At 45.5% G+C, this 23,788-nt stretch overlaps 2 protein-coding genes across 2 annotated transcripts; one reads left to right on the top strand and one right to left on the bottom strand.

The window, feature by feature from the left end:
- Nucleotides 1-6,201: 6,201 nt before the first annotated feature.
- On the top strand, nucleotides 6,202-11,649 carry LOC136512790 (caffeoylshikimate esterase-like). The gene is made up of 8 exons (XM_066506786.1): nucleotides 6,202-6,427; nucleotides 6,765-6,864; nucleotides 7,243-7,275; nucleotides 10,046-10,192; nucleotides 10,428-10,558; nucleotides 10,645-10,782; nucleotides 10,906-11,004; nucleotides 11,118-11,649. The coding sequence occupies exons 1-8, from the start codon at nucleotides 6,407-6,409 to the stop codon at nucleotides 11,529-11,531; spliced, it is 1,083 nt and encodes a 360-aa protein (XP_066362883.1). The 5' UTR covers nucleotides 6,202-6,406; the 3' UTR covers nucleotides 11,532-11,649.
- A 104-nt stretch (nucleotides 11,650-11,753) lies between these two features.
- On the bottom strand, nucleotides 11,754-16,850 carry LOC136512791 (UDP-glucuronic acid decarboxylase 4-like). Its single transcript, XM_066506787.1, has 6 exons — nucleotides 15,929-16,850; nucleotides 13,875-14,022; nucleotides 12,908-12,987; nucleotides 12,729-12,812; nucleotides 12,554-12,628; nucleotides 11,754-12,363 (listed from the first exon to the last, which is right to left on the bottom strand). The coding sequence occupies exons 1-6, from the start codon at nucleotides 16,553-16,555 to the stop codon at nucleotides 12,046-12,048; spliced, it is 1,332 nt and encodes a 443-aa protein (XP_066362884.1). The 5' UTR covers nucleotides 16,556-16,850; the 3' UTR covers nucleotides 11,754-12,045.
- Between the last annotated feature and the right edge of the window lie 6,938 nt (nucleotides 16,851-23,788).

The following is a 23,788-nucleotide window of genomic DNA, read 5'->3' as shown; positions in this document are numbered from 1 at the left end:
CACCCATACATATTTAAGTCTGGATAGTGATATCCAATCATATCCTATCTAACATAGCTAACACTATCTACATTCAAATCTGAATCCGAACATAATATGAAAACAAATATCAGTGATATCCGATCATCCATTTACGTTAGTGTCGTCCCCATGACCCCATCTGCATGCGGCGTGCAGACAATGTAGGACTAGGCGAAGGCGACCCTGCTGATTTTGTCCTCCACCCAATGGCCCATCCGATTGCTATCCGCCGCGCATGTTATCGGTGACCATCACCATCCACAAAGCCTACTTCATCTTTGATCTTATTAGAAATAATAAGACCATCGTTTGCTTGTTATCGGTGGTTTGAAGATCCTTGTGTTTGTTTGATTCTAAATTTGTTGGGAGGGGTGAGAATGATCAGAGACCACAACCCTTGACATAGATGTGGTGACCAAAGGTATTTCATTATGTCTCCCAATTTGTGACTCTTCAGCTATCTTAACAACATCTGCACATTTTCACAAAGAAAAAAATATCTACACCTGGATGCTAAACTTCTACTTTACTCTTATTCTAAACTTAACACCTTATTATATACAATAATAAAGGAAATGGAATGTAACTGTTCAACTCACTACTAAGGCATATAATGGTACAAAGAGTATGTAACAGAACCGACCAAATCATAAGAACGTAAGTACAAAAACAATCACCGAAGTGATCAAATTCCTGTACTTAAGCTCCCATAATCCCGGTAGTCCGGAAATCACGAAGGATTTCAACCAACTCTCGACATACAAACCAAGACCGTAGTGATTCAACACAACACATCATTCATTACAACATTTCACAAGTAGCATTCGGATTACATCCATCAGAGTTCAAATAAAATATTACAAACCAAGTTCAAATTTACGGAAGCAACATAGTTTAGTACATAACTTCATAGTTTCAAATATATTGCCAGTTCTGAGTCATGTTCCACAAAAGCATCATCAGGTACGAGAACTAGGAGAGACCGCGCCCAATGGTCTAGTCTTCATCCCCAGCCGGGAGAAGGCAGTACTTGCAGCAACCAAAGTAGAACTGGTCATCTGCAACAGGTGGGAGATAAACCCTGAGTACAAGAAGATACTCAGCTAGACTTACCCGTCAAAACCTGAAATAAAAGACACCAAGGGTCATGCAAGGCTTATGAGGTGGGCTAGCTTGACACAGTTGCATAAAAGAGCTTATGAATGTAGTGCCCAATTTAAACTTAGCATCAAGCTTATCATCATTACCTATCCACTAGATTTGCACCTGTACTAGAGCACTCACATATTAGGAGCAAACAATATTAACCATAGCAGGTATAATCAGGCTGTCATCATCATATCATCATTTCCGAACCATCATGTTATTTAGTGTATCTACTTTGGAGATAAGCCCGTCAAGTTCTCACTAACCGGGAGAGACGACGACTCGAATCAAATTACAACTCAGCTGAGGGGGTATTCCTAACTCTCACCCTGGCATACTTTGCAAGGGTAGCCGTGGGTCACCTTTGGAACAACTCAGGAACCAAATTCATGGGTTCGATCAGCGCCAGCACTCTCAGGGATTACCCTTCTGCCAGGACAATCAGGACTTTTAAATCACCTGCCCTTGGACTCACGCCTACGGCTCTCTTCCGAGGCGCACTTTATACTTATCGACTCCCGGCCTAAGGTGAGATACTCGGCTTCGTGGTCGGTCTCCAGACCCAGCCAACTAAGAGAGAGGCATGCGTTCAACATGAACAAGAAAGGCTCTAAGATTTAGTCCTTAAGCGACACAGACGGAGTCACTATAAACCGACAAGCCTCCGCCCGGTCTTCATTTCAAATTAGGACAGGTTCTTTTCCACGATAGCAAATATAGCCAACCGTGCCATATGTATATTCCTATATCTCGCAGGTGACAGGAAATCACCTGACTTCTACCGCGTTTAAGCAGGGCTAAGCACTACACAAACCTGAGCTACATAGGATTCAGGGTATCAATATCTGGACAAGGATTGGGTAACCAATGCAGCAAGTGTTTGCATCCAACACCTAAACTTAATGCAACAATATATATATGTAACCATAATACTTTAACTGTATTTCAAAAATTAGGAGGCTTAATATGCTCCGGGGCTTTCCTTTCACAAAGTTGCACGGATGGTGATCCGGGCACTCAACGGCGACCTCGTCTGGCACTTCTCCTGAAGGCTGCACCTCCTGAACCTCCGGTGTTGGCTGCTGCTGCTCGCTCGGTTCCTCGAATTCCAGCAGTGTCACACCCTCCGGTACACCTATTGCATGCCGATGCACAAGATAAATATCATGGATGCATAAGGAATGACATGATGCTCATGATGAATGAATCACAGTAAGTGTTTAATGAAAACATCACTAGACACTCGTTTACCGATTAAGAATAGCTCTATTCAAATCACTTTAAAACATGTATCTAACTTAATTTGAAGAATGAGATCAACTTACCTAACTTGCATAACCTAAGATAAAGATGCTCATCTTCAGTTAAAGGCCTAACACCTAGGAATATTACCACAAACTTAGAAATAGTAAAGGCATACTTAAAACAACAGTTAAAGTTTCATATGCACACGGGTAGTTTCTTAATTCAATCACAACAAGAGTTCTACAAATCCAAATGACTTGCATGAGGACATTCTGGAAAGCTTATGAAATTCTCTACAATTCATTTGTAAACATCAAAGCATGATTCTTACGTTAACCAAATCGTATTCAAGTAAACCTAAAATCTGTTCAGAAATGACAGGTCTACTAAATTAAATATTTAGTGATGATGCAAAAGCATAATTGGACCAAACCAAGTTTACCAACTTGTTGCACATACCAGAGGAACATCAGAAAGTATAGTGCCAACTTCTAAATAAATTATTTAATGCCCTTTTCTAATTTATTTAGTTAATTAGGTGATTAGAGCAATATATAGTAAAACTGTTCAGAAAAATCTACAAAAATTACAGTAGCTATTTCATGCTTCACATAGATTACCATAAAAATTTCAAAGTAATTGGGCAAGCATAACTTGCTGTATCCAAAATAACAGATGGCATGTCTATTTCGAGCATAATTAGGAAACCCTATTGAAAAGTGTCAAGCAACAGATTTCTTATTTTTCCTAGTATCACTCTAGCATAAGAATAGCACTCACCAATTTTTACTTTTACTGGATCTGTAGAAAAATTATGAAAATTCACACAAGATCCATCCATGTAAACAAGAGAATTTTATAACTCCTACATACAGTGTCCAAAATGTATGAAAATTTAACTACAAGCTATTCATGATATGAGAAGTACACCATAAAAATTTCATGCCATTTGGAGCTACATAGAAAAAGATAAATTATCCCTATTTCCTTCATGATTAAAAGAGATAATTAGCAACTCCATTTTTCATAACAGAACATGGTATAAATTATATTTTTAATATAAACTAGACATTATCATGAACTCAACAAAATTGGAACCACATCATTTGAAGCTACCAACTAGGAGATACACATTTTTGAACATGCACACAATTCTGTAAAAAAAAAGAATAAACAAAACAATGTTGAAACCCTAACTCTACTGCTAGGCCGGCCCGAATAGACTCGGCGGCCCACGACGCATGCGCAAGCGCAGCCCAGCCACGACGCGGCCTAGGCTGGCTCCCGCCTGAGCTTCAGCGACTGACAATGGGACCCGCGACTAACAACTCCGGCGAGGTCATCGGTGCTACGGTGTTCGCCTCACCCATGCGCATCTAGCGGTGCCATCAATTGAAGCTATTGCTGCGGCTAAAGGGGGTGGCGACGGTCATGGCGGCGCACGGCCACGGCTTGGCCGGCTCCAACGAGGCTACTGCGTCACGGCCCTAGTGGCCTCCTCTACGAGCATCAGTAGCATTCACAGTACCTAGTGCAAGGGAGAGAGGGGATGGGAAGGCTGCGGTGGCAGTTGGCCGCGTGGAGCGCCAACTCCGGCGAGGTCCCGCCATGGCGGCGGTGGAAGAAATGGCGATTACGCCCTTACCAAACCCCAATCGACCCGGCTGAGAGGTGGAGGTGGTAGAGGAGATCACGGCGAAGCTAGGAGCAAGATGGCCGACGCGTTTTTGCGATGGCGAGCGCGCAAGGCGATGGCGACGCTCGGTCGGAAATGGAGGAGCTGCTGCAGCTTGTCGCTGCGCGCGGTGGAGGCGAAAGAGAGGCAAATGGAGCAGGCGAGTGCGTCGGGTAGGCGCTGGCTTTCATCTGGAGCTTGGACGCGCAACGTGGAGACGTTGGCCGAGCATGCGCGCCACACGGCGATCAGCTCCTGAGCCGGTCGGCCACGGCGAGCTCTGTCAGTTTTCTGAAACGTTGATTCAGTGTTCAACGACGACGACTGACAGCACAAATTCGACGATCCGTAACTCCCAAACGGTGGCGATCTGGTTCATGGTATAGTTAACAAAATTGAAGACCTAAGTGAGTACAACAACTTCGTCAATTGGAGCTCGAGTTGGTTCGGCCTGGTTAGGGAGATACAAGCCTCCAAACATTGGTACACGAAACTGTAAATCAACTCTGGGACTTAGAAAATTTCTAAATGTGAATTCAGCATGGAAATATGACTTGTAGGCCTTGTTTGAACATGTTCTAGCCATTTTCATGAGTTGATCATAAAACAACTTTTGTTCCTTCATAAATTGGCTACAACTTTGGTAATGGGTGCACAGCCATGCAAGGTCTCTAAGTTGGTCTTTTGAATCAGTCAAACAATGGCACTCTAAGGGTCATTCAAAGTCAAACCTCCACTTGAAGGGCAATTTAGTCATTTTGATCTACATGAACAATGTTCCAACAATTACCCTAAGTGTAGTTAAGGTGTATTAGACCATAATCAACCACTTTACACAAGTGCTATACCAATTTCTAATGATCACATGTGATGAAGCACAAAACAATCAATTCACTCAAATGTTGCAATTTCATGTTTCACATGTTTCATGACCTTGTTGTTATTTTATACTTGTCATATTACTACCATGTTGCCATGTTTCAAGGTATGAGAAACTCATGTTGCATTCACATGTTGCACTACTACTATTCACAAGCAAATTAAGTATGAAACAAACAGAATTGCGAATGTTGCATATGTATGTTTCAGTGACAATGGCATGATGAGATAGATGATGCATATGTGTATGAAATGAAATGCACTTTTGTGGAAGCCAAACACCTAGGGTGTTACAGAGTACATCCCATGAATGGCAGGCAACACAAATTGAGAGCTTAATTAAGCTTCTAACTAAAACGAGACATTGCTATGAGTTGTGGAAAAAAGCTATTATAAGTTATATGTTATAAAAAACGTAAACTATTTGGTTGAAACAAGTATAAACACATACCTCCTCTCTCTATCTCCCTTGAAAGAACCGTAAAAACAACTCTCGATTTACGCCCACTTCGAAAAGCAGAAAGTCGAAAGACAAAAGCATGATCCAGAGTGCTTCTATAAAATTATACTACGAGAAAGTAGTTGTTTTTACAAAAGCAACTTCAGGTTTCACTTACTTAGTTGGCTTTCTATTTTTAAACAGCAGAGACTCTAATCTTATATCTTCCAAAATCCAAACCTTCTCCTCTGTTAAGTTAGTTAGACCAGCTGCGAAAAGGGTTTAGTTGCCATTCGATCTGTTCCGTTATGCGCTCTGTTCGTTTGTCTTATAAGTCATACTTTATCAGCCAACGAATAATATTTTTCTCTCACAACAAATCAGTCCATAGTATTTTTAGTCAGCCGAGTGAACATGGCACGTTGACAAAGGTATTATTGTTAGTAGCACTAAAATAAGCGAAGATACTCGTCATCTGATCTGTAGTACTAAAACTATTGGCTGCCTGCCGTTGAGCATCTCGATTCCCGAGAAGAAGGGGGAGGTCGTAGTCGTAGATATGTTGAGCCTGTTATAAGCTCGGCGGACGTTGATTTGTTGTGAAAAAAAATACTGTTACTTGTGCCAAGCGGTTGCCGGGAGATAACGCTTGAGCGGATCAGATCAGATCGGCAGACACGACCAACCCGGATCCCATTCCCATCCCACCCCACCCTGACCTGACGGACGCCCGCGTCTCACCTCGTCTCCCTGTCTATAAAGCCGGGCCGCGTTCATACGGCACGTGTTGCGCCTCCTCCACACGCTTCCCTTCCCTTCCCGTCCCGTCCGTCTCCCACCGCTCTTCGTCTTCCTCCACCTTCCTCCTCTCTCTGCTAGCGACATCTGTAGCTGCGCATGCATGCGCTCTCTGTAACATTCCTCCCTGCGTACCGCGAGCCGATTCTTCTCCAAGCTTTGATTCTGAGGACGAATTAAGGATTAGCTGATTATTCCAGAAGATGGACGTGGAGTACCATGAGGTGAGCAAAGCTAGCTGCTGCGTGCTGAAGTTTTCTGTTCTTGATCTTCGCTCGGATTGCGTCGATGATATCGTCATGGCGTTTCATCAATCTAATAGTTTGCTTGTTGTTGACCTCAATCAATCAAAAAGAAAAAAAAAAAAAACTGTGTAGCCTCGCTATCATCTCCTTGGTTCATCGATCGTCAGTTACTTGCTTCAATTCAATTCCTCCTAAAGTATTCTGTTCTTCTTCATTTCCATGCTAGCGATTCGATTTAATTTCGATGGCCTCTTCTCTTATCGCGGTCGACTATTTGATTTGATTCTGATGATGGGCCGGGCGGCGCATGCTGCAGGAGTACGTGAGGAACCCGAGGGGCGTGCAGCTCTTCACCTGCGGCTGGCTGCCGGCGTCCTCGTCCTCCCCGCCCAAAGCGCTCGTCTTCCTCTGCCATGGTACGTAGCTAGCCTGCCGCCTGCTTTGCTTCCTCTACACTTCAATTTCTCTCATCATCCGCACAAGTTCAACGTACGCCTTGTAGTTAAGCTCCGTTCCGAACCAATGCGTTGGTTTGCATTGGTCAAGTTATCATCAAATCGATCGATGCAAGACCAATGCGTCGGTTAAGTTTTCTTGTACCAAGTTAAAAGTCTGCAAAGTTTTCCGCGGTACTTATGACTATAATAATAATAATAATACATAGCTAGCATGGCATCATCAAAGCAAAAGAATTTGATTCTAAGGATGGTTTTGTTTGTCATGGATTAGTGGATAGACAATATATAATGACCTTTAATTTTCTTGTTCCTGTGTGTGACTGTATGTTGCTTCAGGCTACGGGATGGAGTGCAGCGACTTCATGAGAGGTACGCCCCAGTTTTTATGCCCGTGATCATTGTCTTCTCCTTTTCGGGCGCACAAATAAACCACACCCATGATCGGTAGAAAAGCGAAATCGATGTCTCAGTTCCACACTAACTCTTGGTGTGTGATGTGCCTAGGACATGTAATAAGCATTTATTAATTAACTTGCTTTTTTGCCGTGCATTCGTCACCATGACTCCACATCGATCCTACCTATATATCACAAATCCAGACCTCACGTTAATACTTTGGTGCTCGCTAATACATTTGACGTACGGACGTGTTCTTCTAGATGCATACCTGTTACTAATTACTCCATCCGTTCCAATTTACAGGTCGTTTTGGTATTTCTAAATATACAACTTTTATTACGTATTTAGACAGGCACCAACTACCTTTTGCCCTGACATGTCCGTACACTTGTTCTTCATGTGTTATCTACTCATCTAGAACAAACTACTAACAGAGCTAACATTGCAACTACACACTCCTCATAACATCAGGATATATTCGTGGGAGTTCAGAAGGTAGCTAGTGAGGCTTTGAATTATTATCAGGAGCCTTGAGAGTTACGTAACAGTCTCAGTGGCATAGCGTAAATGATAGTAAAAGACGGAGCATTACAAGACATCAAGAACGAGCGAGGAGTGGTTAGCATAAAAGAGAATGAGACATATATAGGGAGCTGTTAATTAATAAGCACCAGAAAGCATGAAACCACCTTGCGCTCTTTGGAGGCTTCTCTAGGTACAAGAGAAAGGTGTAAAATTGATACTACAAACGCCGATAGTGAACCGAAATAAATGAAGAGAAACTTCTAGTTGTAGATGCAGACATGCAGTGCTCTGATGAACTGAACTGAAATAAAGGAGGGAGCTGCATGCCCTGGTCTACTAAATGGTATACACATACACCCATATTTCTGAACGCATGGACACCCACAGCCCGGCCCATATTTCTAATTAATTCGTTCCCTAGGTTTTATCGTAACACCTTGTCGAATAGGTTCCTTTTCTCCTTCATCTTTGCTCTCTTCAATTTGCAGATATGAGCTCATCAGTTTGCTGGTAATTAGACCTGTTCAGGGTTTTACTCAGTCCTGCGTTTAGAAGAACACGTCCACAAAGGAGAGGACATTAAATAAAATTTCTCAATAAAGTTAGTAGGTGGTAATTACGTATACTACTCTTCTGGCCACTAATAAAAGATACTTTTTCATAAAGAGGTCTATGTTGATGGCAATGTGGCACCTTTGTGTTATTTACCTCTAATATCTTTTCCAGTTGTCAAAGCCACAAGCTGTGAAGTGACAATTATCCAATAATAAGAAATACTTTTGGGCTCCAACCACAATTATTCTTATTCCCTAGCTTAAGCTTAATTGGAAAGCTTCCGATGTTCTTTGTATCATTTGGCTCATAAAATTTCAATAAGTAAGAACTGAAATGTCTCATATAATTGTTTCACTTCATGGAAACTACATCTCCATATTGCCCAAATAAAGATAGATGACATAGATATCTGGAAACTATGGTCCTTTTTTTTAACGCAAGGAAACTATGGTCCTACTTTGGCATCAAACTGTTCTGTTTTCTAGTTATTCTACAAACAGAAAATAGAAAGGTGATTTTATATTGATACTTATGCTTATTTTACAGTGCTAGTACAATTTAGTTTAGTATCGTTTTTAGGACATCCTTGAGAGAACTGTGCTGGATAAGGAATGCACATAACTGACCTGGTAATTGGGCCCTACTATAATCAGCGACAGTTTTCGACGCAAGTCACTTTCATGCTCAAAAGAAAGGCAAGGACAAATCTGACTAGTGAGCTACCATCCAACAGCATTTCCTGATCACTTCAAGAAACAGGCATCTCGTTTTTAAATGTTGACGACGTGGTCCTTTCTTTCTTTCTTTCTTTCATCATCTTTCTTACGTCAACTGCACAAATTTCAAACTCTAGAATTCATCTATCAGTATCCTCACATTGCTGAGACTTTGTGCATCGTCTCTCCTGGTTCCAGCAAAGATAGTTATTTGTTGCGTGCGTTCAGTGACCAAAAGCTAGTGGGGTTTCATGTCTGGATTAATGTTGTAAGAAATCAAGTTACTTTCTTGATGGGTATATGCCCATGGACCATCAGGCAGTAAGTGGTGGTTCTCCTGAAACATCCTCTTCCTGCGGTTCGCAATAGAACAGGTGCACAGAAGCAATGAAACTTTCACACTAAAATCAGAGCTGACACCGTACCTACTGGTCCCCCTGCACTTGGCATCTAGTTTTGAGTCATCAGGCTTTATTGAACAGGGATTGTGATTGCATATGCTGTATATGTATCTTGAATTCATGGCATTCCATAGGACTCGTGTTTCTTGAATTCATGTTGGGACCCAAAGCTGTTAAAATTTAACAAGTTACTTCTTAGTCTGGTTATGGTAACTTAAACATCAGACAACATAACCATATTCCAAACAATGTGCAATCACGTGCTCAAGGCTTGAGTTTTCTCTTATGTTCTGCGGAACTCTGGTGTGTTTCAAGTCGAAAATACAATCGCTGAGAATAGAATTGTTTGAGTTGGTCTGTTTCTTTCTCTGAAACCTTTTTTCCGTGAACGTTCTTTCTCCGAAATGTGATGTATTGACTTTATCGATCATTGATGTTCATGAATCATGAACGCTGTTGTCTGCCTTGCTACTACTTTCACTTAAAAATTGCTGGGTGGCATGATGCCCTGTCTAATGGTGGGGGAACATGATTTACTGGCAGCATGTGGGATCAAGTTGGCCACAGCAGGGTATGGTGTGTTTGGTATCGATTATGAGGGCCACGGCAAGTCCATGGGCGCCAGGTGCTACATCCAGAAGTTTGAAAACCTCGTGGCTGACTGCGACAGATTCGTCAAGTCCATCTGTGGTAAAAAACATATTTCTAGCATTTTCAATTATTTTCTTGAAAAATACTGCAGAGACATTACAGAAGTATATAGCATATTTACCGCCAAAAAATGTTACCACAAGTATATATACTAGTTTGAGAGTTTATAATGTTACGTTTGATTCTCTATATATCCTTAGATAATGGATGATAACTCAGTTTGGTATCTCACTAAACTTGGTTTGAATATTGGGAAAATAAACTCCTTGTGCAGATATGGAAGAATACAGAAACAAAAGCCGGTTTCTATACGGCGAGTCGATGGGTGGAGCCGTCGCTCTACTGCTGCACAGGAAGGATCCGACCTTCTGGGATGGTGCAGTTCTTGTGGCGCCAATGTGCAAGGTGCTGTTTGAACTTTGATACTAAACTGCCATGAACAAACTCTTGCTGCTTGGTTTCTGAAGCTTGAAATGTAAGCAACGTTACAGATATCAGAGAAAGTGAAACCGCACCCGGTGGTGGTCACCCTCCTGACTCAAGTGGAGGAGATCATCCCAAAGTGGAAGATCGTCCCCACCAAAGATGTCATCAACTCCGCATTCAAGGACCCCGTCAAGCGAGAAAAGGTCAGCAGATAAACATGTGTGTTCTGAATTGCTATTTGTGGAACAACCATTTATAGGTGACCAGTAACATATCGGAAGTTCGAGACTGGTCTCTGAATTAACTTCTTGTGCAATCATGAACAGATCAGGAAGAACAAGCTCATCTACCAGGACAAGCCCCGGCTTAAGACAGCGCTGGAGCTGCTCAGGATCAGCATGGATGTGGAAGATAACCTGTCAGAGGTATTCCATTCTAACCTCAGGGCTCAGGCTAATGCTTTAGCTAGCTGTTTCAGTGGGACAGATGCAACAACTGCTGGTCGTCCTTCATTTTGTTTCTTGATATGTTTCCACAGGTGACGATGCCATTCTTCATCCTGCACGGTGAGGCCGACACGGTGACCGACCCCGAGGTCAGCCGCGCCCTCTACGAGCGCGCGGCCAGCACCGACAAGACCATCAAGCTCTACCCTGGGATGTGGCACGGCCTCACCGCCGGCGAGCCTGACGATAACGTGGAGCTGGTGTTCTCTGACATTGTCTCGTGGCTCGACAAGCGCAGTCGCCACTGGGAACCCAATGAGCGGGTAAGGACTCCACCGGAGCCTGAGAACAAGCACCGCCAGGCGGCGCCCACGAAAATCACCCGCGTCACCAGCAGCAGTGGCGGCACCGAGAGTCCGGTGCCGGCACACGGTCGGCCTCAACGGCGCGGCAGCTGCCTCTGCGGACTAGGCGATCGACCACACCAGCAACAGTGTAGAATGTAGTAGATGGAAAACATTTGCATTTTCCTTCTTCAGTTGTTGACTAAGAACTGTACATGACATAAGAAACAAGCCTGACGGTGAATGAAATAAAACATGTCATCTTGTTTCATCTTCAGAACTGTATGTTTCTTTCTTTCTTTGTTCTAGTCTATCTATTTTCTGAGAGCAGGGTAGGCATCCTCTGTGTCTCAACAAAGACATCAAAGCAGGCATACATAACACTTGCAGAAAAGGTGATTTATACCATATATATGATGCTATGCTCTCAACAAAGAATTAGATCATCCGGGTTTATCTCCAACGGTTCAACTGAAATTTTTTGTATAGCTAAGGACTGAGAGAACTGAGAAAAAAATACAGGAAAAAGAATAGCAATACAGCATCAACCAAGGTATTTCAGTAACACATTCCCAACGAACTACGTGGCCATATAGCTTTTGTCAGTAAGGAGAGCACAACCCAAGCAGCTAGAAGCAGGCCACCAAAAATTTCCCAAGTCTCGTGCGCCTTCATCCTAACCTTGCTGGTTTCCAGTGGTGGCGGCGGTGTCTTGGTCGCCGAAGATGCGCTTGCGGAAGTCGTTGACCATGAGGGGAAGGCCCTCACGGAGGGGGATCTTCGGCTCCCACCCAAGGAGCTCCTTGGCACGGCTGATGTCAGGCTTGCGCTTGTGTGGGTCGTCCTGGGTGTTCTGACGGAACTCGATCTGTGCATTGGGGTCGATGGTGTCCTGGACAACCTTGGCAAGCTCAAGCATGGTGAACTCGCCAGGGTTACCCAGGTTGAATGGTCCTACATGATCGCCTTCCATCAGCTTCATCAGACCCTCAACCTGGAAGAAGACCCAAATCAGTACAATGAATGCAAAGAACAAAATTCCTTGTAATGAATACTTCAAGCATCCCACTTGCTAGCTAAGCCACTAAGCCACAGGAAAAAAAAAATCAAATCTGGTACTCTGGCATTGATGTTGTATCAAGTGTTTCTTTTTTTCAATATATGTTGGGTACAGATAGACCTACCAGATCAGAAACATATTGGAAACTCCTGGTTTGCTTTCCATCACCATAAACAGTCAAGGGCTCCTTCCTCAGTGCCTGCAACCATAATCGCACGTAGTTAATTTCAGTGCTACAAGACCAATTGTCATTTCTTTTGGGTTCTGTAACTAGAATAAACAGTAGTGTGCATATTTACCTGAGCAACAAAGTTACTAACAACACGGCCATCGTCAATGCACATGCGAGGGCCATATGTGTTGAAGATACGTGCGATCCTAACCTGAAAACAGCAAGAAATCACCAAGATGAATTTACTTAGTCGCAGATGAAATGGAATTCCATCCAACCAAACCGACATTTTGGATTGCAACTTACCTCAAGGTTGGCACCACGGTGGTAATCCATGGTCAACGTTTCAGCTGTACGCTTGCCCTCATCATAACAGCTCCTGACACCTGTCATTCAGAAATTGTACCCATCAGTAAAACTCGCAAAGAGCAGGCAAGAGCTTGCCTACTTTGTAAACAATCCAACGAGTATCCAACAGCCAACAAATACTACGTAAATAGCTCAACAAACTTCATTCATTATTTTAGGTGCAAAGGTTGGTGGATGTTTGGTTAGGCATAATTGGTCAAGTATAGTTGTGTTCCCCTCTTGCTTTATTAAAAAGGAATCCACAAAGTGGCCCTCTTGGAGCAAATTCCACCAACCAACATTGTCCCTTTCCACCAAAAAGAATCAAAGCATGCAATAGACCACGAAGCTAGATTCCATAGCCAGCATCTCCAGAGAGTAAGATTCCAAATACCTTTCTGCATATTGCTTATACAAGACTTCTTTCATGCAACAGTAAGCTTCAAGTCTGGACCAGCACTATTTTCTGAAAAGGGCTCATTCCTGCTTTCTATGGCTCGGGGTAAAAAAAAATAACACAGATTTGACAACTTAGAGCTTTCCTCTTTGCAACAGTACATTGTCCAGCTTGCATTTCCCTCCTTCCCTCTCCTTTTCATGGTTTTGCTCATCCCAAAATCATGTCACTAAAAGACTATGGCTGCAGGGTAACATATTTAGGATAACCCCTCAGTGGTCTATGCTCTCTCGAAGGTCACACAAAAGCATGACAAAGAAAGAATTCGCATGAGAGATCATTTATTTGGTGGCTGACCGTTCCCTGCTAAAAGCAGGATCCAGCTAATTTTTTGCCATATGCATGACCCAACTAACAATTAACTAACCTCATCATGATAGATCCAAGAAACATGAATGATCAATTGTCACTGCAAGAAATTAATTTCAAGAGATGAACAAAGAGAGTATAAACGAGAAGAGTTATTACCGATGGGATTGACATTGCCCCAGTAAGTCTCCACCTGCGGGTGCTGGAGGGGATCACCATAGACCTCACTGGTACTGGTAAGGAGGAACTTGGCGTTGATCCTCTTTGCCAATCCGAGCATGTTCAGAGTGCCAACCACATTGGTCTTGTGCTATCACAAAGGTTAAGGCTAACATAAACCATCTCAAGAAAGCAAAACAAGCAGGAACTGAAAGAGTCAGCCACCCTTTTGACTTTGTCACATTGCTACTCCACAATCAGTTCCAAAACAAGTAAAGCATAAGGAAATTACGTGAAGTGAACAGTAAGCAAAGTTGCTTAGAAAGTGTAAAGGGCAAAAGTCACTTGGACGTCAACTTTTGTGTTGTTGAAAATTGACGTGCGCCCTTTATGTGGGCGGATTTGGGCCTGGGGCAACTAGGGCCGTGGCCCTAGGCGTGGCCCAAAACATCCCTTATAATACAAGTAAATTTGTAGCCTGGCTTTAAGAGTTGGTCCAAATGTTGTAGCGTTCTGGCCCAATACAGAGAGGAGAGAAGCACGCCATTCGCGAACGCGCGCCTGTCCGATTCCCCGACCTCGTTCCTGCTTTAATCTAAAAAAAAAAGACCTCGTTCCTGCTTCTCTCTGAGACTCCGACTCTCCGTAGTACAAAGTCTGGACGCCATCTCGGCTGCTATGCTAACCCTAGCCGTCGCGCCGGCCGTAGTCCTCCATGGCTCCGAGGCTCTGACGCTTTGCTTTGGCCGAGCAGGCAGCAACGGCAGGCTGCATCTCAGCCTCGGCGTGGCCGCAGGCCGCGTGGGCAGGCATCACCGCAGGTCCGTAGCTGCCTGCAGGCAGCAGCCTATGTGTTGGTGTGCTGCCTTTGTGGCTCTGTTCGTTGCCGATTGCAAAATGAAGAATAGAAGAGTACAGACTGAGGCTTGGTATTGGACTATTGGTAATTCCCCATTCTCAATTTGTACGCCAATTATACAACCAATGTCACAAACCGAATCTTTTATATAAGCAGAATCAGTAGTAGTAGAAGAAACACGAGTAAACACTATGAAATTGAGATATTTATATTTATGCATTTATATTATTTATATTTATGCATTTATGAGCTAGTTTTTTTTTTACCTATCGATATTGGACCCTATGTTAATGGTATTTTGACCTGATATTGGTGATATACAAATTTGATTGTGGCCCTAGGCTTCAAAAGCGATGAGCTCCGCCACTGGTCAGAACTAAGCAAAGTCCACAACTAACCCAGATCCAGGCATACCGTGCGCTTACTTTTTGCTTCCATTAACAGATCATGAAGCAAAGTAAAACGGTACGGAGTAATTGAGTTCAGATCACAGCTATAACTTCTGCTAGTACGTTTTTCCTATTTGAAACGCACGCGAAAATGCAGTCAGCATTCGGAAGCATAAAAAAACAGTTTTTTTTTTTTTGAAAAACACAAATGATTTCGACAGAGAAATGATGTGGGATTTGAGATCTTCAGTTGCATCTCAAGAATCTGAGTTCAACTGAACATCTAACGCCAGATTTCATGGATAGATAGATGAAAAAAAGAGAGAAGAAATTTCTTGTTCGTTGAATGAAAAGGAGGGATTGCCCTTGACCTTGAGCAAAGGGCAGCCTAGCAGACAGAGATCTGAAACGGCCAAGCTCTGCCTCTGCTTCCCCTCAGCTCTGCAGAAAACTCCAAAAATCAGAGTGAAACGTGGAACAAATCCCGAGCTCCGGACAAAATTCTCCTTCCGTGCCATATTCCCATTTCAGGGACGCACACGGCATCTCAGGGAGCAGTGAATCGGTCCTCCTCCTCCCCAGATGCATTGCGCGTAACCGATAAACCCGCAGCAAGGAACAAATTCCCCACCAAAAAGCAATAAAAACCAAGTCCATCCCAATAACAATATAAAATATTTTTGTTTGGCACCAAAAGAAGAAGAATAGAAGCGATCGCGATCCAGGCATTAATCATGAATCATTCATGGAGGAAATGAAAGGAAAGGAACGCAACGGAACTGAAGGAATTCGCAGAGGAAGGATATGATTGTCTTGATGGGGTTGTATTTGTAGTGGACGGGGGACGCCGGGCAGGCGAGGTGGTAGATCTGGTCGACCTCGAGCAGGATGGGCTCCACGACGTCGTGGCGGATCATCTCGAAGTTTGGGTCGTTGAGGTGGTGCAGGATGTTGTCCTTGCGGCCGGTGAAGAAGTTGTCGACGACGATGACGCTGTCGCCGCGCTCCAGGAGGCGGTCCACCAGGTGGCTGCCGACGAAGCCGGCGCCGCCGGTGACGAGGACGCGGAGCGCCTTCCGCTTGAGGCCTAGCGGCACCTTGCCGCCGACGAAGTGCCGCGTGGCCACGTCGCGGTGATGGGCGGGCTCGACGGAGAAGCGGGCGAGCGGGTTGTTGTTGTTGGAGTAGGACGAGGCGAAGGCGCCGGTGGAGGAGGTGGAGGAGGAGGAGGCGGACGGGGAGGCGATGGAGATGACGGCGGCGGCGATGAGCATCCCGGCGAGCGCGAAGAGCGGGCGGTGCTCGGCGACGGCGTAGCGGGCCGCGCGGGGCAGCCACGCGAGCGGCTTGGACGGCTTCGGGGAGTATCCCCCGGCGCCGGCGCTGGCGGCCGTCGACGCCCCGCCGCCGCGGTAGGTGAGCTCGGACGCCATCTCCGTCGTGAATCTAGGGGGAGGCGTGAGGGCCCTCGGCGAGACTCCCAGCGAGGGACCTGGGCACGATTCGGACAGGTCTGTCTCGCGGGGGTGGCAGCGGCAGCGGCTGGAGCGGAGAGGTATTTATGGGCGGTGGAGCGGTGGCTCGCCGGAGGAGGGATGCGGGGGCCGGGGCCCTTGGATACGGGGCGGACGGCGGGGGATCGAGTCTTCGGGGGTGGTGGGGAGCTCCCTGGACGGGAGGTGGGGCGGTTTGACTGGCGGTGCGTGTGATCTGGTGCGCGAGGGAGGCCGCCGGGACAGGTGTGCGACCCGGAGGAGGCCGGGGGTGGGTGGCCACTGCGCCCACTGGCTTCGTCGGCGGCTACCCTCCTCTCTCTCTCTCCCTCCACCAGTGTACTAAGGACGCGTTTGGTCGGACTTCCGTCGGCTTTGGCTATCACACTGTAGCACAACTATAACGCACAGGAGCTGGAGCCGGAGGAAAAAAACGAGCTTCTCCGGCTCCGGCGCTATCAGTAAGAGAGGAAATGATGAGAGAGAAAAACGGCTCCGGTGAACAGTGTCACTACAGGAGATGAACAGGGGAGGAGTCAGAGGAGCCGGAGCCGCTCGGAGCCCGGCCAAACAGGCTCTAATTGTCACTCACAGGTTATTAGATTATCTTCGACAACTCACTAAAAATATGACACCTTTGAATTATGCACACTGAAAACATCCCCACCCAAGACTTACCCTTCTCCGACAGCGAAGAGAAATAGGGAGAACGCAAATCCCCTCCCCACCCCGTCGAAAGCCCACGGCCTCCCCCTCCGCCTCGCCGTACTCCTCCGGCCCTACACCGCCGCGCCTGCGCGTCCGACATGCTACACACGCGCGCTCTTCCTCCTCTCGCCCGCCATGCACGCGCTCCCCTCCTTGGCCCACGCGCTCGCGCTCTCCTCGCCCCTCGCGCTGCTCTTCTCCGGTGGCTCCACCTACTCCCCTGATGGCGAGCGTGACTCCTCGGCGGTCGTGGCTCCTCCCCTCCACCAGCACCACACCATGGCGGCCGCCGCCACCGCCGCCTCGGTGGCTGGGCTCATGGTCGTCCCGGCGCTACCGGCGCCGCCCATAGTGCGGGTGGTGCCGGAGTCGTTGCCATGGGAGTGCGGGCCAACCGCGGCCGGCCGGAGATGCAGCGGCCAACTGGCACGCCGACGGTGCGGGCGTCCCCCGCCATCTTCTCCTTGGCCCGACGAGCGGCATGTCGGAGATGGATTTGAGTCGTGGAGAGAGAACGACGTTTTTTTTAGTTCCCTCTCTCCTCATATGCAAAATAGGTAGTTGCTTTGCCTACTTTATTGGAGGGATTTTTTTACTATGTATTACGCATTTTGGATTTAAATAGCCTTATGCATAGGCTGTTGGAGACGGTCTTAGACTCAGTGTCATTAGCGTGTGACTACAAGGGTCCCTCCTCGTTGTTGGACCTGGACTGACGTTGGGGGCATGTGCTATACGATACGTGCTGCCAGTGCCAGGTGATTGGAACTGAGGTGTTGTCTTGGTTAATTAAAAACTCACAAGTGCAACAACTATGGTGATAGTGATATACACGGTAAATGGGAAGAGGGTCCGGTGAGTGAAGATTTGGTTTGGTCTGCGAGTGGTCGGATGTACGCTTTAAATACGGATAGCACTATTTATAATATTTTAATTTGAATATGATTATTACCGGATAGAAATACAAAATATATGTTTTGAATTCATATTCGTATTCAAATATCTACTAGATTTTAACAATAGCATAAGCTTATAGATAGTTTTAGTAGAACAAAATTATTATGTATGTAGAGATTTAAAAATATGATTATATATATAACACATATACATAATGACAACTCATAAAATAACATATGTATATATATAGTAGATATTTCAATAATTAAATATATGAAAATCAATAATGCTATAAGTAAAATTTATCAGTAAATTGTTTAAAATATATAAGCATAATTTTATTGGTATATGAATGACTAAATTACTTGAAATAATATGATTAGCAATATTAACATTAATTAAAGTTAACCTTTATATATCATTAGTAATACTAAAATTAATATAATGCCATTAGCCATAGAGATAAGTTTTAAATAGTTTAAATGATGCATATTATTTTGTTATATCAAAATTAATATCATTTATATTACTAGTTAGTCATATATATAAGTTTTAGATCGCTTTATTGGGTACATTGGTCAGGATGACAGAGAGGTTGTGAGTCTCTTGCGCGTCGTGCGGCTAAGGCAGAAGAGAGGGGTCGTGGCTGACCCTGGCCTTGGCGTTCGGTCTAGTTCACTTGACTTAGCTGGGCCTCGATCGTTTAGGCCTTCGTTAGTTGATGTATTATGGGCCGCTTGGCCTGTTAACTAATCGGTGCCTTGAGACACCCGGGAATTATGACCCCAACAGTAGCCTCCGAGCGTTTTTGCGATCATGAAGTGATCGTGAAAGCACTTTGATGCGTGCATGCTGAGTGTTGGTTCGTAGTTCGTGGTTCTTTCGAGCTTCGTCGCTCGACCCTTTGTGGGCTGGTGCGTTCAAAGCGGTAGGTGGCTATTGTGTTCCGCCCCGTCAAGATGCCCTGACGATGTGGTACGTGACCGCTAAGCCCTACCGTGCCAGTCTGCTGTGTATTGAGGTTCGTGACCCAGACGGGACTAAGTGGTCTCGTCGACACTATACCGGCCTTGCCTTTATGAGAGTCTTGATTTTCGCGGCCTCACGCGGGCATCTAACACTAGCTGTGACCTCCCGTGGTTCACCACGTGGCGCGGGGATCTCTAGCTGTTTAGTTCGTCTCTAGCCTATAAATGGATGTCTTTCTACCATTTGAAGCACTCATGCCTGTGACTATAATAAATCGTTCCTTGCCTCCCCGAATGGCTAGGTGTTGAGGGAGTGAGAAAATGGAGAGAGAGGTTTGAGGAAAATCGTGTGGTTCCCATTATACATCCCATTGGGGGTCGTCTGTGGTGGCCGGAGCTAGCATCGCCCTTTCTAGCAGCTGGTGCTAGAAGGAGATTTACGAGCAGGAAAGGACTAGGGAGGTGTTCAGGCCATTTTTCTAGGCTTAGTGGCTTCAGCAGCTCCCAGTCCTATAAGGTTTGGGTTCGCTGAAACACTAGTCCTAGTGGACACGATCAGCTTTCCTAGAAAACTGTGGGTGTCATTTCCCTCCTATTTTCCGGGGTGTGATGGTGGTGGTCTCTAAGACCACTAACCCTGACCTCTCCTACATGCTTTGATCCGGAGGTGCAGTGAGGAGGTTCGTGAGGGACTCCTTGTTGCTCCTCGCGCTCGTGTTGTTCACCTCTAGACGTTTTCGTAGTATCACCTTCGAGGTGATACCTGGTTTTGGCACCTCGCGGGCGGTATGTCCACCTTTGTCTTCGAAGGTGCTGAGTCGGGAAAAGTTTCTCTCGAGTTTCAGGCTTCCCTAGTGGCAACGAGCCCCCGAGCCTTGAGGCCAGGGTCGTGTCTTTGCCTGGGTTGTTGGAAGGGCCATTTTGGCCTAATGGTTCGAGGAGTTGTTTTCCCAACCTCTCTTTGCGTGGTCGTGAGGTTTTTGGCGACTGTGCGGTGGCTCGTAGACTTTGTACCTTTTATTTTTTTCCACATGACCGAGTCATGATCACGTTTTGGGCTCCGTATTACTTCATATGGAAGACACTATTGCATTACCCTAGCTATATGTCTCGTCGATTTCTCCTGGGGAGGTCGTGGACCTCTAATGGTTTGTGAGTCTCTGAGGCTAGCCTCAGGTCTTTAGACCTAGGGACACCGGGATGAGTTTTGTCACGGCTTGGCCTTGACCCATTTGCGAGTTCACGGGGACCTGACTCCGCTTTTCCCCAGCGTGCTTGCTGACCTCGAGAGGTCGTGTTGCCATGTTATAGGCAAGTTTGGTTTCGCCCCATATGGGGAGAGGCATGTCTACCATAACCACGTGGTCAGAGCGGTGCGCCTCGTCGAGGTCGATGAGTAATTCGAGCGGAACACAATATCCTCCCCAATAGACATGGAGTTTGGTTGTGCCTCATCGAGAGACGTCCCATAAATCATCGTCCATCAAACCCGTCGGTCCCCAACCACCTCCGCATCGGTTAGGCAGCAAGAAGCCTCCCCCCAAGAGGGGTCCACCCAGGCGACTTTGAAGCGAACGACTCGAACATAGAGAGAGATGATCGTGTGGCTCCGCACCACTAATTAGAGACACAGGGGCCCATCTCCTCCCTGCCCTTATCTCTTTTGTGGCCTCGAGAACTTCTAAGGGCTGGCCCAAGAGAGGTTTTCCTAAGTACGACGCGGGGTCGTGGTTACGATGGGTTGCTCTGCCCACGATCTTGGGAGCAGTTGGCCTCTCTGGTCACGTCGTGGCTATGGGTATTTATTAACTTATCACTTATTTTAGTAGCAACCTATTGCTTACCTATATCTCCTAACATTACTTTACTAGGTTGTCATCTCTAGTGATGATGCTAGATATGCTTGTTGGTATTACCTAGCATTACTACAAGAGTGATACTAAATAGTTCTTCACAATTTTATGTGACTAGAAAGAATATATTGATATGAATAAAAAGGGATATGCAAGCGCATAGATAATATACCATTGTAGCACTTCACCCGGGAGTATTCTAGGCATCGTTATTTATTTTTTTTACCACAGGAAAGGTCTATCATAGACATGTATTGATAACTTATACTATTGATGGAGAAGTAAATCACAACCAATATTCTACTTATAATAGGGGTAAGTCATAGGATAAGATATATACATGATAAGTATTGATCAATGATAATGATAAGTCACTCAGAGTACTCATTTCTATGGCATTAGCATGCCCATGTAGAATATTAGAGGAATAATTCCTAAGTCATTCTTAATTACAAGACACAACATACATTGATTAGTGTAATTATACCTAGTAGTCATTGCTAAGATCATCTTTATATCTACACATAAGGGATATTACTAAGGAAGATTAAGAACAGAGCTTGTCTTCCATCGTAACCGCATCCTACTTGTAAACCTATATTCAGGGAGTGGACTACAAAGGACTCAATGAGAGTGTCACATCCGCGATCTACCACATGATCCGGAATATAGAGTGTATCCATAGGTAAACAACGTATAAGCACCACGCTTATATAATATCAACCACTCACCCATGGTACCTTAGAGTGAGCGCTATACGAACTTATGCATGAACATGATGATAATCCAACTATACTAAGCATATAATCAAAGTAGACCATAAACATTATAACGAAAAACATGAATAAGATAAATATTAATATTGTCATAACAATTATAACTAGCATATAAAAGTAATGGAGATACAAAGATTATACCAAATCACGCTCTTAACACGATTGGGAATACAAGCGAAGCCTGCTTGCCTCCCTCTAGACCTAGCCTAACTAGCTATGCCCTAGAATTGATGGAGCTCTAAGGATGATTAGGGTTTCTGTCTTCTCAAATGACTTCTCAATGCCTCAAGGGGCTGGTAACGGCTGGTATATATATAGGCCGGAGCGTCCAACATGAGCCCTTAGATCAAACCGACTTAAAGAACGGCGTAGATGCAACCTAGGAGGCGGTGGAGAACTAACATTACGACGTGGAGGCTAACAAGTGGGCCCAGGGGCTAGGTGGCCACCTGGTAGACTCTACCCCTCTACCTCGACGTGGAGTCCTCTTGAGTCTTCTAGAACCTTTTGGGTTTGTGTTTTGCTATGGATAAGCGTGATTAAGTCTGACATCTAGGTCCACCTTGACTGTTTTCTGGATAAACCCTATAGAAAATATAGATTTACCAAAACTCATGAAATTTGTTAATTTAAACCCCTAGACCTTTGTTGGTGATTACTTTCATGCCCTTATTCATGTTTTATTGATAGTTTATAATGGTTGTTAACTACCGTCAACAGTGGCATAATGGTGCCCACTCACGAGCAGTCGTGCGCTGCTGAACGTGGGTGCATAAATCGAAATGGTATGGAAAAACTAGGGACACGCAAGGCTTACTTGGTTCACGCCACTGCATGGGCGACCGTCATTCCGCCTCCCTTTCGATCGCTTTGCCTGCTCTATGGGATTTCTCAAACAATTAGTAAATGAGAGTGAATACGCATGCTCCTGAGGTATCCATCATGGCTGGTTATTGTGGCTATAAATTGGGAGAACTGGTATGGCGGAGGGAATCATCTATTCCTCGGTGCTTGCCCTGTTGCTTCTTCCTCCTCGCCTTCGTGTGCTTATAGCTTCCCTTCCCCACCGAGATGATGGATCGAGCAAGCACCCATGGGAGGTATCACCGGAGGCTGGTGGTCCACCGCCGTGCCTCTGAGCCCTTTGTGTTGTCTCATTGTTAGCACTGGAGGAGTAGTTAGTGGCTTCTCGCCATGAAGAGGAGGTGGCTTGCCTTCAGGGGTTCATCATAGCAGAAGATCGTGAGCGGGCGGTGGTGGCGGTAGTTCGGCAAGGGGCTAGTGTTGCTCTTGCCACCATGCAGCTGTGAGTCAGGATGGACCTCCGTCGGGTGGCACCTAGGTTTCCAGAGTGCATCGAGCAGAAGAAGCAGGCAGAGTTGGTCATCAACTTTGTCGCCGCTTCAGCCACTATTGTAACATCCCAGCCTAGGGCTTAATAGGAGTAATAGGATACTCATACCAATAAGTTGCAACTTCTTTTCCGGAAGCCCATCTGCAAATAACTCTGAGGTTAAACGTACTTGGCCTGGAGCGATGGGTGACCGACCGAGAAGTTCTTCCCGGGTGCGCACGAGTGAGGACAAAGTGCGCAGAAAAGACCTGTGTTGGTCTGTGAGGGCAGTCTATGTCCTAGAGAAGCTGCCAGATGTAAGCGGGCCCGGCCTCAGAGAGGCGGGACATTACAGAATGGTATTAGAGCCGACTCTCACGGTTTCACAGGCGCGTGTGTCGCAGTTGCGCAGGCATGGTGCACATGGCTGGTGTGGATCCGGCGTGGTCACACAGCATGGCACATGCGCTGGCTGTGGACACACGGACGTGGCCAAGAGAGGACGCTCCTGGCTTGGGATTGATCGACGAGGACGTCGATCTCTTAATGGGGTGAGGATGTAACATCCCAGCCCAGGGCTTAACAGGAGTAATAGGATACTCATACCAATAAGTTGCAACTTCTTTTTCGGAAGCCCA

The sequence above is a fragment of the Miscanthus floridulus genome, chromosome 16 (genome assembly GCF_019320115.1).
Source record: "Miscanthus floridulus cultivar M001 chromosome 16, ASM1932011v1, whole genome shotgun sequence".
Lineage (NCBI taxonomy): Eukaryota > Viridiplantae > Streptophyta > Magnoliopsida > Poales > Poaceae > Miscanthus > Miscanthus floridulus.
The sequence above is the reverse complement of the archived record's forward strand: the minus strand, read 5'-3'. Positions and strand labels throughout refer to the sequence as shown.

Bases quoted from the DNA above. Each gene is read 5' to 3' on its own strand.
- LOC136512790 (XM_066506786.1), top strand. From the start codon at position 6,407: ATGGACGTGGAGTACCATGAG. The intron at 7,276-10,045 runs GTACGCCCCAGT...ATTTACTGGCAG, and splicing joins GTGCAGCGACTTCATGAGAG to CATGTGGGATCAAGTTGGCC. The intron at 10,193-10,427 runs GTAAAAAACATA...CTCCTTGTGCAG, and splicing joins ATTCGTCAAGTCCATCTGTG to ATATGGAAGAATACAGAAAC.
- LOC136512791 (XM_066506787.1), bottom strand. From the start codon at position 16,555: ATGGCGTCCGAGCTCACCTACCGCGGCGGCGGGGCGTCGACGGCCGCC. The intron at 14,023-15,928 runs ATATCCTTCCTC...TTGTGATAGCAC, and splicing joins ACAACCCCATCAAGACAATC to AAGACCAATGTGGTTGGCAC. The intron at 12,629-12,728 runs GTAAATATGCAC...TTATGGTTGCAG, and splicing joins TTAGTAACTTTGTTGCTCAG to GCACTGAGGAAGGAGCCCTT.